This window comes from Notothenia rossii (genome assembly GCF_949606895.1).
Source record: "Notothenia rossii genome assembly, chromosome: 11".
NCBI classification, from domain to species: domain Eukaryota; kingdom Metazoa; phylum Chordata; class Actinopteri; order Perciformes; family Nototheniidae; genus Notothenia; species Notothenia rossii.
The window spans coordinates 45,886,753-45,904,328 of NC_136910.1; the positions used below are offsets into that span (position 1 = coordinate 45,886,753).

General features: G+C 38.9%; 1 protein-coding gene across 4 annotated transcripts; it reads left to right on the plus strand.

The window, feature by feature from the left end:
- The first annotated feature begins 306 nt into the window (after positions 1 to 306).
- On the plus strand, positions 307 to 8,284 carry nt5c2l1 (5'-nucleotidase, cytosolic II, like 1). 4 transcript variants are annotated; one of them, XM_079658936.1, is made up of 19 exons: positions 308 to 646; positions 883 to 953; positions 1,795 to 1,868; positions 2,097 to 2,214; positions 2,765 to 2,860; positions 3,008 to 3,099; positions 3,257 to 3,314; positions 3,426 to 3,519; positions 3,609 to 3,662; positions 3,742 to 3,825; positions 3,913 to 3,948; positions 4,032 to 4,139; positions 4,231 to 4,297; positions 4,803 to 4,973; positions 5,047 to 5,098; positions 6,365 to 6,425; positions 6,964 to 7,140; positions 7,731 to 7,824; positions 7,914 to 8,284. In XM_079658936.1, exons 3-18 carry the CDS (start codon positions 1,850 to 1,852, stop codon positions 7,821 to 7,823), a joined length of 1,380 nt encoding a protein of 459 aa, XP_079515062.1. In that variant the 5' UTR covers positions 308 to 646; positions 883 to 953; positions 1,795 to 1,849; the 3' UTR covers position 7,824; positions 7,914 to 8,284. The 4 variants fall into 4 exon arrangements, with proteins under 4 accessions (XP_079515063.1, XP_079515062.1, XP_079515061.1 ...); XM_079658935.1 differs by having other exon boundaries at positions 883 to 1,868; XM_079658934.1 differs by lacking the exon at positions 883 to 953.
- Positions 8,285 to 17,576: the final 9,292 nt, after the last annotated feature.

Sequence of the window (17,576 nt, forward strand, 5' to 3'; positions counted from 1 at the left end):
GTTCACAATGATCTTTGATTTGTGTTCTGCTCCACATATGGCTATGATGTTTTCAATGGGGCATACATGAAATTTCGATACTTTAAGTATATGTTGCTGACGATACATCTTTGCGGTGCAGCTTTCAAACAAACTCATAAAAAATGCATGCTCCAAACATCTGAACTGTTGTTTTGATGAACACCGCGGGGTCACAGCGGGTCTGACTCATCGGGAACTCCTTGGTATTACGCAGGCTGCAGCCACGACACATGTGTGCGCCTCTGATAACACAATCTGCATGGTAAAAGCGAAATGTCTTGCAAGACGAGTGCGTGACAAATTCAACAGACAGAAGCCGGATGAGCGCGTAAGGCAGTCGTTTACCTCGCCAACAAGCCAAAAGGTTACAGGGAGCAGTGCCAACCTTCGTACGCTACGGGAAAGAGAAAAACACGTATGTACACGCCTACAAAATAGTAAATAGAGTACATTTGACCATTTCAATGCTGTTCTGATGACTGGCCGCAAAAAGTGCTGAGTGGCAGACCGCAGTTGCATGTGAACACACCGAACATCAGCAGCCTTCGTCTAAGGTTGACGCCATGGACAAACTACCCAGCATCCCCTCTGAGGAGCCCAGGCTGAAGAGAGACTTTGACCAGATGTGAGTCCATTTGATTTAGATCAATATAATGCCTTACACGGGTATACTGTACCTCTAAGCCCCAATGCTTTTAATATCAACTTAGTTATTAACAAACTAACAAAGTGGAAAGGAAACGTTTTTTTTAATCTGTGACTGATTGCTCTGGTCTGGAAAGCTTAATTAACAAGTAACCAACCTATTATTAGGCCTATCAGTGATTGTAATGTTATGTTGAATGTTTTTTTTTGTTATAGTGTCCACATTGATGTTACAAATGGAGCTGCTGCGATGCAAGTCAAATATCCAGACTTGATCTGACATTAAAGTATTATTGTATCGTATTAATAATCAGCCTTGTATTTTCACAAATCACTTTCCTCTGAGGCTTTGCCCCCCATCACTTATATGATTTAATCAGAGGGTACTGTAGCTACCGCTGTCCAGTAGGCACTTTTGAGTCAGTAACACTTGCTCCACACCAGCCTTTAGGTGCAGGATTGATCACAGGAGTAGCATCCTCATAGCTCAGCAACAACACACTTACAAAACAAGAGCTTCCAGGTAAATTATTTACAGCAACCTTATATGTATGAACTGTCAGGGAGGGTTGAGACTGAAGGTGCTGCATATAGCCTCTGTGACTGTCAGGGTGTCGCTGATAAAAGACAAGCATCTGGGAACGGGTGACACAGGAAACCATGTACAGTTACACAACAGTCTGTAAAAAGTTATTCCTGGATGCTTTTATTTGTAATTTGCACTCATTTAAAACAACGGTGGAGATAGTTGAGGGTAATGATAACATCTTCACTCACCACCCAGCTCTGTAGAAGCAGGAAAAAGAGGCCAGGACCTTAAACTACAAGATACACAAGATAGACAAGTCCTGAAATTCAAGTTCCTGTGATGGAAAAAAATACCGATTGAGAAACCATGAGTAAACCTGATAATGTCGCAACTTTAAATCAACAACCAAAAGGTCTTCTCACCTTAGATGAGCATTCCCCCTCAGGCCCACATGTACATAACCTCTGGAGGAACATATGCCGACCTCATCTGTAGATCCCCAACAGATATGGATGTGAAATATTCTTCGTGTTTTTTGCTCCGACATGTTTTCCTGATCATGTGTCTGCAGAATTCAGCTGTGTTGTGTTTGATCTCAGGGTGTTCATCAACAGAAACCTGACGCTGGAAAACATCCAATGCTATGGATTTGACATGGACTACACGATGGCCAGTACGTAACAGTAACATATTTTGTGTGTATGTGTGTGTGTGTGTGTGTGTGTGTGTGTGTGTGTGTGTGTGTGTGTGTGTGTGTGTGTGTGTGTGTGTGTGTGTGTGTGTGTGTGTGTGTGTGTGTGTGTGTGTGTGTGTGTGTGTGTGTGTGTAAAATGTTGTCACCATGAGGATGTTATGAATCTGTATTTTGTCAGTATATATAACATATTGTGTTTGTTTGCAGTGTATAAGTCTCCTGACTATGAGAGTTTGGGCTTTGAGCTCTTAAGAGACAGAATGGTGTCTGTCGGATACCCTCATGAGCTTCTGCGCTACACATACGACCCCAGCTTCCCCACTCGGTTAGTTTTATATCAATTCGGGCAACAATAAATATATCACTTTATCTGACATTGTATGGAAACATAAGATGAAAAGAAAAAGGGATTTCTTTTTTATTTTGCCTTGATTGACTTGGTTTAAATAAAAAACTAGGAATGTGTCCAATTGACAATTATTAATCAAAGGAATTTCTTTAAATAATTTAAAAACATGATACTGTCAGAATCTTGAATATACCTTGTGTGTATATATTATTTGAGTCCATAATTACAATGTGTGTAGGTCTTCACATTACAATGGAATTACTGCATTAAAAATGATAATTTGTTCAAAATAAGCAAAAACTCAAAGATGAAACGTTAGGTCAGTTAATTGATAAGTCGATTGTCATAAACGACCATTTCCAACATAACATCGCCTTGGGCTTGAGGAAACTGGATGGGCATTTTTTCAATTTTTAACATTTAAAATATAATCAAATCCCCCCTAGACATATTTAGCAGACAAGTTGTTAATGTCACGTCTTGATACCTTTGTTCACACATCCTTTTCGTTTTTCCTAACCATCAGCGGTTTAGTGATCGACACCACATACGGGAACCTCCTGAAGGTGGACTCCAACGGGAATATTTTAGTCTGCAGTCATGGCTTCACCTTCCTCAATGGGTAAAGATAAAATCTTATCAGAATTACAGAAATGTTAAATTGATGTTTTATTAGTGAAATCTGACCTGTAAACCCAGGCTCAGGTGAGGTCAGACACTGAGACAGCGCATGTGTAACATTGACCTTTCTTATCTTTGTGATCCATAGAGAAGACATTCAAAAATACTACCCCAACAAGTTCATCCAAAGAGACGACACCGACCGTTTCTACATCCTCAACACTCTGTTCAACCTCTCAGGTACTAAATGCACTTGTAAAAAGGTTGAAATATGGGATTTTTGCTTAATCGAAACCCTTAAATTATCATTTCTTTGCATTTAAACTAAATTACTAAACAGAAGTATGTTTATACATGATATCAGTGTTCACTAACTGACCCTCCATGCACTCTGCAGAGACGTACTTCTACACCTGCCTTGTGGACTTCTTCACCAGATGCTCCAGATACACAAAGTAAGTGTTGTTGACTTCATATGTTTGATAATTCCTCCTGTTTCTTCCTCTGATTAAATTAAGAAGTGAATCCTTTGTCAAACTCTTTCTCTGCTGTTTCAATTATTTCAGCCTTGAGAAAGGTTTCCAGCACGGCGACTTGTTTATGTCCTACAGAAGCATGTTCCAGGATCTTCGAGACGCGATGGACTTCATTCATGATACGGTGAATTTAATTAACATATCCCTTATAGAATATGTAGAATTGTGTGCCATTTTCTCTAAATGTTTTTGCTGTATCCATTTGCTGTTTAGGGAGCCCTGAAGGGATGCACTGTCAAGAATCTGGAGAAATATGTTATCAAAGATGTGGGTAAACTTAACAAATATGCACAGATTTATTCAAATTAAAGGTTGAAATGTATAATAAATTATTGTTTCCTTACAGCCAAATCTCCCTGCACTCTTAACCCGACTCAAAGTGACGGCCAAGGTTTTCCTCGCCACCAACAGTGACTACAGCTACACTAAGGTGAGCCAAAGTTTAGATACACTAAACGTTCAATTACATGAAATAAGAGTGAAGACATTAAATGCTTTTTTCTTCTTCTTTATCAAGGCTATTATGAAATACCTGCTTGAAAGTAATGTTAAGGTAATACGGTTTAACTTTTCTTTTTGAACATTCAGAAGATATTTAGTGTATTATGTAGATTTAACAATACGCTTCATTTTTAGTCTGGAAATCAAAAGGAGTCATGGCGCTCGTACTTTGACCTCATCGTGGTGGACACTAAAAAGCCTTTGTTCTTTGGAGAGGGGACAGTGCTGAGACAAGTGGACACGGTATAAAAAAAACATCTTTCATATTAAAGAGTTACATGGCAGTGTCAATGAACTGAGCAGGCTTTGGTAATATGTTGTATTTAATGCCTAGAACACAGGAAAGCTTCGGATCGGGACGTACACCGGAGACCTCCAACATGGAACAGTGTACTCCGGAGGTGACGTTCATTTACTTGTTTTTATTTATTCATTATTGTTTTTTTTAAACTCTTACATGAAATATACTGAAGTAATAAATAACAATGGATTTTTACAGAATGTTTTATTTTCAAAGTCTTATTCATCTATGTTGTTGGAATTGTACTCTTTTCCTTTTCTTTTTCAAGTCAATTTAATGTACTTTTATTTGCTTAATTTATTGGTGGTGTTAAGCTTTGTAAAATAGTTTAAACAATGCTTTAAACGTTATCTCCTCACTCCTTATTCATAATGAATATCCTTTATTAGCTTATTTAGCTGGTTGAGATTTCTATTTTCTATCTATGTGAACCCAAACAGTGCACATTTTGAAATGATCTTCTAGAAATGTCAAAGAGTAGAAGTCAAAAAGATGAAGAAGGTAATTAAATATGTAAATACTATGAATTCAGTGGCTCGATTTTTGCTGTTCATTAGGGGTAGTGTTTATAATTAATTCTTAAGCCCTTTCTTTACTGTTTGCAGGCTCTTCAGACCTCATCAGCGACCTGTTGGAGGTCAAAGGTAAAGACATCCTTTACGTTGGCGACCACATCTTTGGCGACATCCTGAAATCTAAGAAGCGTCAGGGCTGGAAGACGTTCCTGGTTGTACCGGAGCTCAACAAAGAGCTGCTCATCTGGGACAAGAAGCAGAGTGAGAACAAATAGAAACATTGTGGTTGGATTGAGGTTGTTTCCAAGCACTGATGATTATTTTATTTATGCAGGTATGTTTGAAGAGCTGAAACGTCTCGACTTCTTCTTAGCTGAGCTCTACAAGTGAGTTTATGTCCATCTGTTTTTAAAACATAGAGAACAGACGAGTCATAATGTGTTTAAAGGAAAACAAATAAGTGTTACACTAGACTTCATGACTTTGTTGAGTTTTTTGTTTTAAGCTGCAACACATTACATCACTTACTACATTTTGGAAACATTGTTGCCATGACATCAGGATGTTATTGTTCATTGACATGGGTTGCGGTCCAATAGTCCATTTAGCATAGGAACCTTCCTAACCAAGTGAAATTACCCGGAAGTACGTCAGTGGCAGCCATGATAAGTGCTGTTCCAATGATCTATGATAGGAAAGGAGGTTTCAAACTTCCTTTATAACCTCCTTTAGCTTAGGAACCACTAGACCTTCCTTACCGAAAGGAGAGGAGAAAATGCTGCCCCACAATGCCTTGTGGCCGCAGCATTTGCCGTCACGGAAACAACCGATTATGACCGAGAAATGATATCATGAAAGTTACGGTGCTTATTAAGCTTTTTAAAACGTATGTGGTAAGTTGCCAAAGTGCTTTGTTTTGAACGTTCATCAGTATTATAATCAAAAAGAGAAATATGAACGTTAGTTTTTACTGAAATGATCAAATAAAGTCAACATTTCACAGTCTTCACTGAGCTGTGTGGGGTTTGTTCAACTTTTAAAAGATGTTTGAATGGTGATATACACAGGGATAGATGTTAAGGACTAACGTTTATAATAAATACATTTGTATTTATTTTAAGATCTTTTCATACAATCATACGTATTGGGATCATTTGTATTAATGTGGACCGGAGGGAGAGGGTGACGAGCATAAATTTCACTTTCCTTTTTTATTTCAATTCCAACTTTGGTCATGAAGAATATGTTTCTCTGTTGTCCACGTTCATAAAGCATAAAACAACAGCATCAGAGCACGGTGCAGAGTCTCTAGATGAGTTTACAGTAGTCCCCCATTCTTATTATACATCCATGTTGTAGTCCGCTGTATAAACTGTAGTTTCCATAGTTTCACCCCAGCAGCAGACGCACATTTATGACGTCCGCTGGTGCATCATAAACAAGTTGGATTCGGATTCTTTAAAGTACTCTCCTAAGTCCTTTTGAATTCTCCTATCCACTATCCCTTAACCCCGTGACGTTTCACTCAGAGGTCAAGGGATAGACGATAGGGTTAGACGTTAGGAGCTGATTTTTGGACTGTTGGACCGCAACCCTGGACCGATGTAACAAAAATGGTAAACTCTTTTTTTCCCTGTGTTGGTTGTCTGCAGGCATCTGGACAGCGGCAGTCAGGAGTGTCCTGACATCATTGCCATTCAGACCAGAATGAAAGTGAGCTCTTCGTATTAAAACACATGTACATTTTGTAATTCTTCAAGTTCTTTCTGGTAGTTATAGATAGATGAAGGACATGGATGCACCATGTTGTTAATTAAGTTGCTCCTACATTGAATGGTTTAAATAAAACACTAACACTGGCTTTAGAAATACGTAAGCACATTTAGGCTCTGTTTGGATGACGGATATAAAGATGTTGTCTTAATAAAAGCCCAAATCTATGGGTTGGAAACTTCAGTAATCTATAATCATAAACAACATATGAAATAAAGGGACATGTGTTGGTATTTGTACACTGCAACAGAATAATCATACCCAAATTATTCTTAGCCTTAGTTTTGTAGTGTCAAAAGCCAAGTAATCCTGCATCGTTGGCGCACGTTTAAGACCAGAAAAATCTTCTAAAAACTTTTAGGATGATCGTATGCAACAGAATCCAAAACCCTGATGACTGGTATGATAGCCATGTGTGTTTCAGATGTATTATTACCCTCTGTCAAGGTGTTTGTGCTGATGTTGCTGGTGTTCTCAGGTGCTGACTCACAGGATGGACATGTCCTACGGTCAGATGGGCAGCCTCCTGCGCAGCGGCTCCAGACAGACGCTGTTTGCCAGCCAGATGCTACGTTACGCAGATCTTTACTCTGCCACCTGCCTCAACCTGCTGCACTACCCCTTCAACTACCACTTCATGGCCCCCCCAGTCCTGGTCAGTCCTCACACACACCTAATACGTAAAGAATATATTGAGAAAAAGGACATTAATTATAAGCCAAATTAAAAATAAATATGTATTCAGCTGTTCTCACAAAGCCCACATCTCTAATAGCTCTTAGTAGGGTATTACATAATTGTGAGGCACAGTTATAAAAGTACTGCTGCCTATTTTCTTGAATTTTAATTGTGTGTTTTTAGAAACCTAGCAGCGGCAGAAGGATTATAAAATGACAGTCTGTAATGTAGGCCAGTGTAAACCATTAATGACTTTCAAAACAAGAACAAGAACCTTAAAATATGAAAAAAGATATGTGGAAGCAATGTCGTGGAGCTCAAACTACACTAGTCTTTTCTTCAAATGGAACAGACCAATAAAAAGGACACTGCAATAATGTAATGTATTTGAAATAGAAGCATGAAAAAGTTTTCTTGAATCTTTTTTAGGATGGCTGTAATCTTTTGGCAAAGCTTCTGAAGCGATAAAAAGCGTGTTTGATCCCCTTCTTTGTCTGTTGTAAAATTATTTTTTTCTAAATAGTTTTCCATCTGTTACATCTCATTCTTATTCCTAAACTCTCTCAGATGCCCCATGAATCCGTGTTGCAACAATCGACTGATTTTGCTTCAACGGAGCTCACCGTCACCAACAACATTGTCAAGATGACCAGAAACTAAGGTTATTATTATTAAATATGATGCATTATTATGTACTTGATTTTCACAGAATTTTGCTAATATGTTATTAAAAATGTCTCTCTCTCGCAGTGCTAAGGACAGCTGTGATGTTTCAGAAGAAGAGATACAGAGAACATCGTGTCTCTGCATGTCATAGACACAGAGTGACTGTTTGCACCTGAGCTTGTATAAAGAGTTTGATGCAGCCTTGAAGTGACTCAAAGAAAACGAACTTATTGCCCCCCCTAGTGGATATGAAGTGCTATGCAACGAGCTCTTAGCAGACTAAGGTTTCTGACTGTTTGTGTGTATGTTTGTTTGTTTGTATACTAATATGTATGTACATACATGTAGTGTTGCATCTGCACTTTTTATTTGTGTCATTATTTGTAATAAGTATCTTTATTTATGTTTTGTTTGTGAAACTTCGGCTGAGCCATTTCAATAAATCGTTTATATCATTTGTTTTCATCGGTTTTATTTAAGATTTCTTTATTTTTGTATTAGAGGACATGCAGACAGACAATTCTCATAGAGACTATTTGTTTGTTAGGAAGTAGTTCCAATGAAAATTGCTCCCAAAGAAGTAAACTCAGAGTAACCAGGTGTCTACAAATAAACCTTGCTGTTGAGTTTTTCCTTTTTAAAGAGCCTGTGGGCACCAAATAAAATGTATCTTGCGATATAATTGGCATTAATCTGAGGAACACAAAAATAAAACCTGGGCAAATGGAACCAGAACTAAAGGAACTAGAAGCAAGTTAGTTAAAGTTTGATTTAATTACTTGGATAAGCTTAGCCTTTAAAGCTATCTGTCTGTATTGCATCTGTTGTCCATGTGATGGCAGTGAATCACCAACAGACTCGGGTCCTGTGTGTGTGTGTGTGTGTGTGTGTGTGTGTGTGTGTGTGTGTGTGTGTGTGTGTGTGTGTGTGTGTGTGTGTGTGTGTGTGTGTGTGTGTGTGTGTGTGTCAACTGGCTGAACAACTGAATATGGCAAGCTAAATATTTGATTTGACAAAACAATTATCCATCTTTTTCTTCTCAATGACATGAATCATTGTTTTACCAATTAAATACAGTCAGAAAACATCAGAAAAACTCATCTTTAAATACAACAGTTCATCTCCTTGAAGGCGAAACTGATGCAGGTTTATTTATCCCATCTTAATGAAAACTAATCTTATTTTGCTGTTGTCATAGTGGAAACACACACCTGTGTAGTATTATACACACAATCTGTATCTTCCTTCTCGGCTCTGAGAGTGCTGCTCGCACGGGAGGCCAACCTTTATCAAGAGAGAGCTCAGAGGAATGTGTTGTCTCTCTCTCCCTCTCACACACAAACCATGTATCTTCCTCAAAGTATCAGATTATGTGATCATATATAACTTGGAAATTATTTATTGATGAGTGTTCTTGCAGTTTCTCCTGTTTTCCTGCGTTGCGTCTATCCAGAGCTACACATTTCACTCAGCAGAGAAGCTGATGCAAACATGCTATCATGCTGTCTCATGTTGGATTTGATGTTGCCGTGGTATAATTAATTGATTGTTCGAGCAACTATAAGGATGTCTTCACATGGATCGTATAATTTATTAATAGTCAAACTGTTACACTTTCTAAGAAAACCAAACATGCAAATCCAAACCAGGAGCCCCACTTTCTGGCACCTCCCCCCCCACAAACACACAGGCACACAGGCATACAGACACACACACTTCCTAGATGATTTCATTTCCTGTATTAGGTCTATTTCAGCTCATTTGTGTTTCCCTGGTCATTGCCTGCTTGTCACCTGGATTGTTATTGTACCTAGGCTTTTATTCATTTTACACAATTTGTCACGTTTTATTTTATCACCTGCTCAGATCTTCAGCTTTCATCAGTTCCTATTGTTGTTCTTCTTAAATATCTTCTCCTCAATATAATATCGCACGTTGTACATAAACTAACCTTTTAGATATCTGATTTTAAATGAAACATACAGGGAAGTCCCCACCCTCCACTTTTTTAATAACATATAATTTTATCAGTGAATAATCAACATTTTAACCTTTACAATGAATGTATTCATATCTTTGATTTAGAGGTAGCCTGACTCCAGACCAACCGCTCAGTGGGGATAGCCAGGAAATGTGTAGGCTTTGTTTCTAAATGTAATCCTTTAACAATTGTTGCGAGAACCTGCAGGAAATAACATGAACTATATGCTATGCCTGCTGGTGATATTTAGTGTGCAAACAAGTCTGTCTTGCAAATTCTCTTGACAAACACACACACACACACACACACACACACACACACACACACACACACACACACACACACACACACACACACACACACACACACACACACACACACACACACACACACACACACACCTATTCTTGCTCTGCGACCCCTCCTTCCTCTCCTTTAGGCAACACACACACACACACACACACACACACACACACACACACACACACACACACACACACACACACACACACACACACACCTATTCTTGCTCTGCAACCCCTCCTTCCTCTCCTTTAGGCAGCACACACACACACACCAGACACACACACACACACACACACACACACACACACACACACACACACACACACACACACCTATTCTTGCTCTGCGACCCCTCCTTCCTCTCCTTTAGGCAGCACACACACACACACACACACACACACACACACACACACACACACACACACACACACACACACCCACACACACACACACACACACACACCTATTCTTGCTCTGCGACCCCTCCTTCCTCACCTTTAGGCAACACACACACACACACACACACACACACACACACACACACACACACACACACCTATTCTTGCTCTGCGACCCCTCCTTCCTCTCCTTTAGGCAGCACACACACACACACACACACACACACACACACACACACACACACACACACACACACACACACACACACACACACACACACACACACACACACACACACACACACACACACACACACCCCTGTACTGAAGAGGTGTGAAAAGGCAGTTTCTCTGTGCTGCTGTTTAGAGTTTCAGCAACATTGCATTCTGTAAAAATATTTGATCGATTTTAAATACAGTAATTCACACCTTCTATAATTATAGTATTACAGAGATGGGGATTTGTGTTGAGGATGTCATTTCATTAGATCACAAAACATCAGGAAACATTTATGTAAAGGACATCAAAGTCAACCTTATGTTTCAGAGGGAGACACTGGGTGCTTCACTGCAATGAGAGTTAAGAATAAATAGTGAGAATAATATATATTCTATTCTATTCACCTCAAATATAAAGTTATGGGTGGCAAAAAGTCAGTATTTTCATATTATATTCGAATATAGGAATTACAAGTATTCTATTTTGTGGCTTTTTATTTATAAAGCCAAAGATGTATGCTATTCATTTTCACAGAAGACAACAACATTCCTCTTTGCTAACTTGTGACTTTCTCATTCAATTTCACTTTATTCAAATTCAGTAAGATTACCCTTTTCAGCATGATATGACAGAGAAGTACAAACACTCTGTATCTGCTCTTTCTCTCAACCTCTTTGTCCATAATGATGAAAATATCAAAATTCTATGTTTTTCTTTTAAGCTGTTTGGCTTAATCAATCAGAGGTATGCAAGTTACTATTTCTAATTATTATTTCTAATATATCGTCCAAAACTCAATATGCAAATTCTAATTAATATCTGCACTTTGGTTGTCTTGGGAAACTAGAAGTGAAAATACAGTTGAACTAAGTATGGCTATGCATTTTAAGTTTACAAGAGTAAATTCCTGTATTAAGAGGTAACAAAACTATTATTAAGTGACATCAGTGTGTTAAATCACACTCATTCACACTGTGTTGATACATTTGCACTACCTTTTCTACTGCGAGCAGGCCGTGATCGGGCCTGAGATTTCAATGTTATTATAGGATATCATTTAATGGAGGAATACATTAATTTTTTTCCAGTTTCATTCATAATGTACTTTTCTTTTATTCAAATATAAGCCAGGCATTACGTTTTTCAAAAGGCTATTTCAAGTCTGAGATTTTTTTTTATCTGATAGCCAACAATCTTTTTATAAACATTCTTTTCTACCCTTTTGATTGTTTTTTCCAAGAAAAATAACAATGAGCAATCGAAAACTTCATTTTATTCATCTTTATTCAACAAAGAAAAATAACAGACATTTCTTACATCAGATAAATCTGTTAGAAAACCACAAAAAGTATTAAAAACATATAACTTTATTTTGTATTAGCTACACAATTTTGAACACAGTTTATTACTTTCCAACACATTTTCTAAAGGTAAGTTCATGTATGCTAAAAATCAAGCTTTATTAGCTACAGTGAAATGAATCCACACCCACTTGTGAACAGCAGGCCTGACACATTTTGAAGGAAAAGACACACAAACATTTGTTTCATGCGTAGCAGTCGGAGCATGTTGTGTTTTATGGACCTAATGAAATACAGATGTCACTATCTCATAAGCTTTTATTCTATGTAGTTTTGTCTGCACATGAAAAGGCTGCCTAAAAGAATCTCCCCTGACATGTTGGGTTTCACTGCAGGATACTTGCTGCTCCATGCAGTCAGATAACTGCAGAAGCACCACCGTCCCCCATTCCACACATTCCAGGATTTCCCAGCAAGCATTGCAAGCAAGCCTAAACAAGTCACGTTCTTTACTCAGGGAGAATTTCACACAGTCAAGTGACCGAGGTCTCTTTTTGACTTCCTTTCATTGTGCAATCACATAAATGCATGTCTTATAAAATGAAAAGTACTTTTAAAAAGCCACACGATAACAGCACAATCTGTCCTTCACTTGAAATGATTATCTGCATTAGTGCACAATAGACTTTTTATTTTTCGTTTTTTTCTAATTACTCGTCGTGTCCTTCTGCTGAACAGTTAACTGGACTGGTTGAACATTTCCACCCAGAGGTCTGCTGACAGTCATCAAAACAAACAAACCTGTTTACTCTCTTACTCTGTGGTTCAAACACGAGGCACACACAGGAGCAGTGACACCTAATCTCAACACGGAGAGAAAGAAAGACAGAGAAGAGAAGGCCAAACGCAAGGGGGAAGAGAAGGCCTTGCTCCCTACATTCCTCCCAAACCTCCCCTCCCCCCATCGACCTGCTACCACCAAAGATGCTCAAAAACACACATCAACCTCTCCCGCCCACTGTTTTTTCTCCCCCATCTGCTTATTTTACCATCAGCAAACAGATACTCAGTGTTTGGTGTGATGACAAAACAATACACAGGTAAAGAAACTCCCCCCTCCCTTCCAAAAAACTATGGATTTAATTTACCATTTTAAACCGTTCAATTCAGATACCAACAAAGTTGTAGGTGTTAAAATGAATTAGAAATATGTTTTATTACATTTTCTGGTTTAATTTAAATGTCCCCTCACCTATTGATTCTGAAATTCACTTTAAATAATTAGCTACATTTTTTATGAGATCCTGTGCAAATTAAAAAGGGTGCCTTACTTACAATCAATACACCATCAAACCAGATGGACTGAATCAATATTATAATTTAGGTAAACTCATTTGATCATTTGTTTTTGTCCTTTTCAAATGCACAATTAGAGGTCTAGTGTTAGCCTACAAATGTGAGTTAAGAATTTAGGAGGCTCGCTGTGCACCACTTGCTCTCAGTCACCAGCTCCACTTCTACACAAACTTGTTTGAAATGAGCCTTTTAGCACCAGTTTAGTGTGAGCTGAGGCCAAATGCTATGACAATACTATTGCACTGCTAGAATGGATGGTACAGTAGTGCAACATTGTCAAAGCAGCTGACCTCAGCATGTGTCAGCACGTGGACAGCCATTCTTCACTGCCAAACTCCAATTACATATGAAACAATGCCCGGATTTATGTTACATAAAGAGATACCAAAAGGCAAAGGAGACTTGCTTGATATTTCAATTAAGCTTATTTATTTAGTCGAAATGGCTGTTGAGTGTGGGCTTGAAGGGAAATATGAAAAAAAATGACATGTATTATCTTTATTCCTACAGAATAAAGCACACAAACAGGTTTGTTTTTTTAACCTTATGATGGTAGTTAGAAGTTGCTCAAACCCACACCCAAATGTACATTTAAGGACGTCCTCATAGCCCCATGTGCAGGTAAGAGCAGTAGAGGAAGGTGTGTGTCTGTTTCATCAGCCAATGCCCTTTTAATATTGCACTGCTCACCTCAATGTCCAGTAGTGCAACAGAAAAAGGGCAGTGGACAACAACATGGACACCATCAGACTCCACTGCACACACTGACTCTACTATCCACCCTGTTCTACTAAAAATAATCATGATGTCACTAACTATAAACGTGTACTTTTATTTTTGAAAGATTCTAATCGAAAATAGTTAAATCACAGACATACAAATATCATGGAAACATACAAAGTGGATTTTTAAGTTTGTAAACTTTTGTTCTTTTACTGCAAACAAATCAGCAAATAAAAGGTGAAATTATGGAAGTATTAATTCGTGTGAGACAGATCAAATTTAAGAGTCTAACAATGTAACTTGACAGAGGTGGAGTCGAACTTCCTAAATTAAGCAGCATTGGTTACTCTCTCACTGGGAGAATGGGTATTTCCCAGCATGTGGGCCCATACTATTCTCTCCAGTGAATGACATGCATCCTAATTTTGGGGGAGAAATGGGAGGTTGGAGACAAGGAGGGGGGACGACACACTCCCAAAGCTTCAAAAACGACCCGCTGCCAACGTAAATACCTAAACTATAAAATACATTTTGATAATTTCTGTATTTTTTCTTCTAAATGATTTCTAAAACGAAAAACGAAAAAACACAAGAAGGCTGCGACGAATCAAAGAGATTTCTTCAAAAATAGATACAAATAACTTTGTAAAAGTTGCATTTGTCTTCGGGGTGAAATAACGTAACAATTAACTGAAACAACGTCGAAAATAAAAGCAGAGTAGGTCCTACAAGTTTGCACAATCACCGCGTTGTTACACAACATACAGAATCTATACCATGAAAGGAAAAAGACGCTGGAAATCTCGAGACCACCATGCAGCTTACTCGTCTTTGTTCCATCTGCTTATTCCTGTAAAACACATCAAATGTACTGGTTTTTTATATTACCTGTTCTGGAAATCTTTATGTTTTGGCCGCCATACATCTGTGAGCGGCCTATACGCCTCCTTCACGTTGGAGATCTGCTCTGCCAGCTCACAGCCCGCGGCACATTACTGGCGACTTGTTAGATTGCACAACCGCCTATAGGCTGCACACACACGCAGCACCGTGGAAATGTCCCCCTCAGAGACCCATTACATTACGATAACAGCCCAATAAGGCACAGGACGCGTCTATCTGTCCACAAGGCGTTTAAATCGTGTCCTGATCAAGTTTTGGAGCGAGCTTTCCAGATGCGCAGCGCAGGATTGACTCTTAACTCCTGCCGCTGTTTCCCCCTCCCTTAAATCGCATGAATAAACACCCAATCTTCAAATCTCGACCTTTGCAACTTCCAAGTTTGCACTGAGCTTCTGAGCATTTACGTAAAAATCGCCTACAACTCACAGCGGACACCCTCCCCCCTCCTCCCCTCCCCTCCTCTCTTTGCACAACCACCTCCTCCTCTGAAATCATGAATAGTATCTAGCCAAGGGAGGGACAATCCGTTATAGGGAGTAAAAGTTGTCCATAAAACAAAGAAAAGCAACCCTCTCCACAAACCACTCTTCTCGGTCTTCTGCTTTGCGGATTCACGCCGTCGTCCCCACGCGGCTGCGGGCGAGGTGGAGATCGAATGTGCGGAGCTGGAAGAGTGAGAAAAAATCTCTTCCATGCACAAGCACACGGCCTCGCAGATCCGGACTCCATCTTTGACTACTTGACATTCAGAGCCTGCTGGAGCAAATTCCTCGTTTGCATGCCTCCCACTGATTGGCCTCTTCTTGCGCTAGTCTTTGCTATAAGATGTGCCATTGGTTTGCTTTCGGCGTGTTCAACATTTCCAGCTCGCACGTGATTGGCTGCGCGTCGGGGAAACGTCACACCGTACAACGAATACCTGATTAACTGTGTCCCATTCACAAATTTCTCATCGTTGCTCCCCCCCCACCAAACTGTATCTGGATCACTAATTATTTTATTTACTTTTTGGCGCAAAACGCTTTTGTGCGAGTACAAAGGGGATTATTATTAGCCTTTAATTGGCCTCCGGAGGGAGAGTAATGCTGTTCATTAGTTCAAATATGGACTAAACCCGGCTTATCTGCTCACATAGGCAGCGAGGATCAGGCCTCAGATATTGATCCTTTAAATACAATATGAATATAGACATATAAAGAGATTTGACGCGTAATTCCGTTCCATATTTCTCTAATTGTTCATTTAAATAAAGATAAATACGGAAGGGTGGTCAAAGCTGCACAACGAGCACGCAGAAAGAGCACGTATGATGTGGTTGGGGGGGGGGGGGGGGATCAATGGTCGGATCGGATCACACGGGGCTGAGGGCGGACCCAGTGGGCGCCTTTGATTGACGCACAGAGAGGAGTAGCGGGCTGTGAAATTTGGCATTCCTGACCAGAGGAGCTGAAATAATGGCATTATCCAGTGGGAGAGGGCCCACTTTTTACTCCCCTCACACCCACCCGACCCCAGCCCACTCAGAAGGGATCTGATTGTGCAGCCAGTCGGCAAAAAAAATGTTTGATGTAAGGCGGGGCGTGATGGATCCGGTGAGGGTTTGGAGCAGGGATGCCTGCCTCCAACTCGCGTCAAACTGGAGTCAAAGTGTCCCGTCGAAGTGTTGGACACTGAAATCAAGTTTACCCCTGATGTTTAATTGTTCATCCAATTATATCCTTTTAAAATATATTTATAGCCCACATAGTTTCTTTGCTAATTCATAAACTAATAGAAATAGTAGATCCCTGCGTAAATGTATGGATATACAAGCTGTTGAATTAATCTGAAATACAGGAACATTTAAAGATTATTATTATTTATCTACAGAAAGGCAAAGCAGGTTGAGGGGTTCCAACTGTAGAAATGACTGAATCCACATGATGGAAAAATAAAATGTTGTTGATCATTTGAACGTTATATGAGTAGTAATTCCATATAAACAAATATAAAATTAGGTAGATAAATACATTATTGTTTGTAGATTAAAACTCTGCTTTAATAGAACAAACCAATACATATGTATCTTCTAGAACATAAATGACAATCTCCTCATAATCCTTTAAATTGTTGAAGAAGTCATTTAAAAGTGTTTTCTTTTAATTACAGGACTTTTATTACTTCAGTTGCTTTTCCCCTTCACCAACACTTGTTTGTTGAAATCATATCACATTGCAAGAGGAAACGCAGGATACACAACTAATGCTAAAATACATTGATTTGTGGAAATTACAGAATACTACAAATAATATTTGCGTGTCTTAATGCTGAATAAACTCTTTAAAGGTTCACATCTTGCCCTTTCTACTCTGCTAAAGTACCATGAAGCTGTTTAGAGATGTTTTAAGAATGTTAACAAGATTTGTGATTTTTAAAATGTTGAATGTTATATGTTTAAACTTTTAAATAGAATGACATGATTAGATTAGATTGATTAGATTTTGATTAGAAGAGATAAAAAGGTCATTAGCTATTTTTCTTGATCTAATTCCCAAATATCTTCAAATAATTTGTATCCAG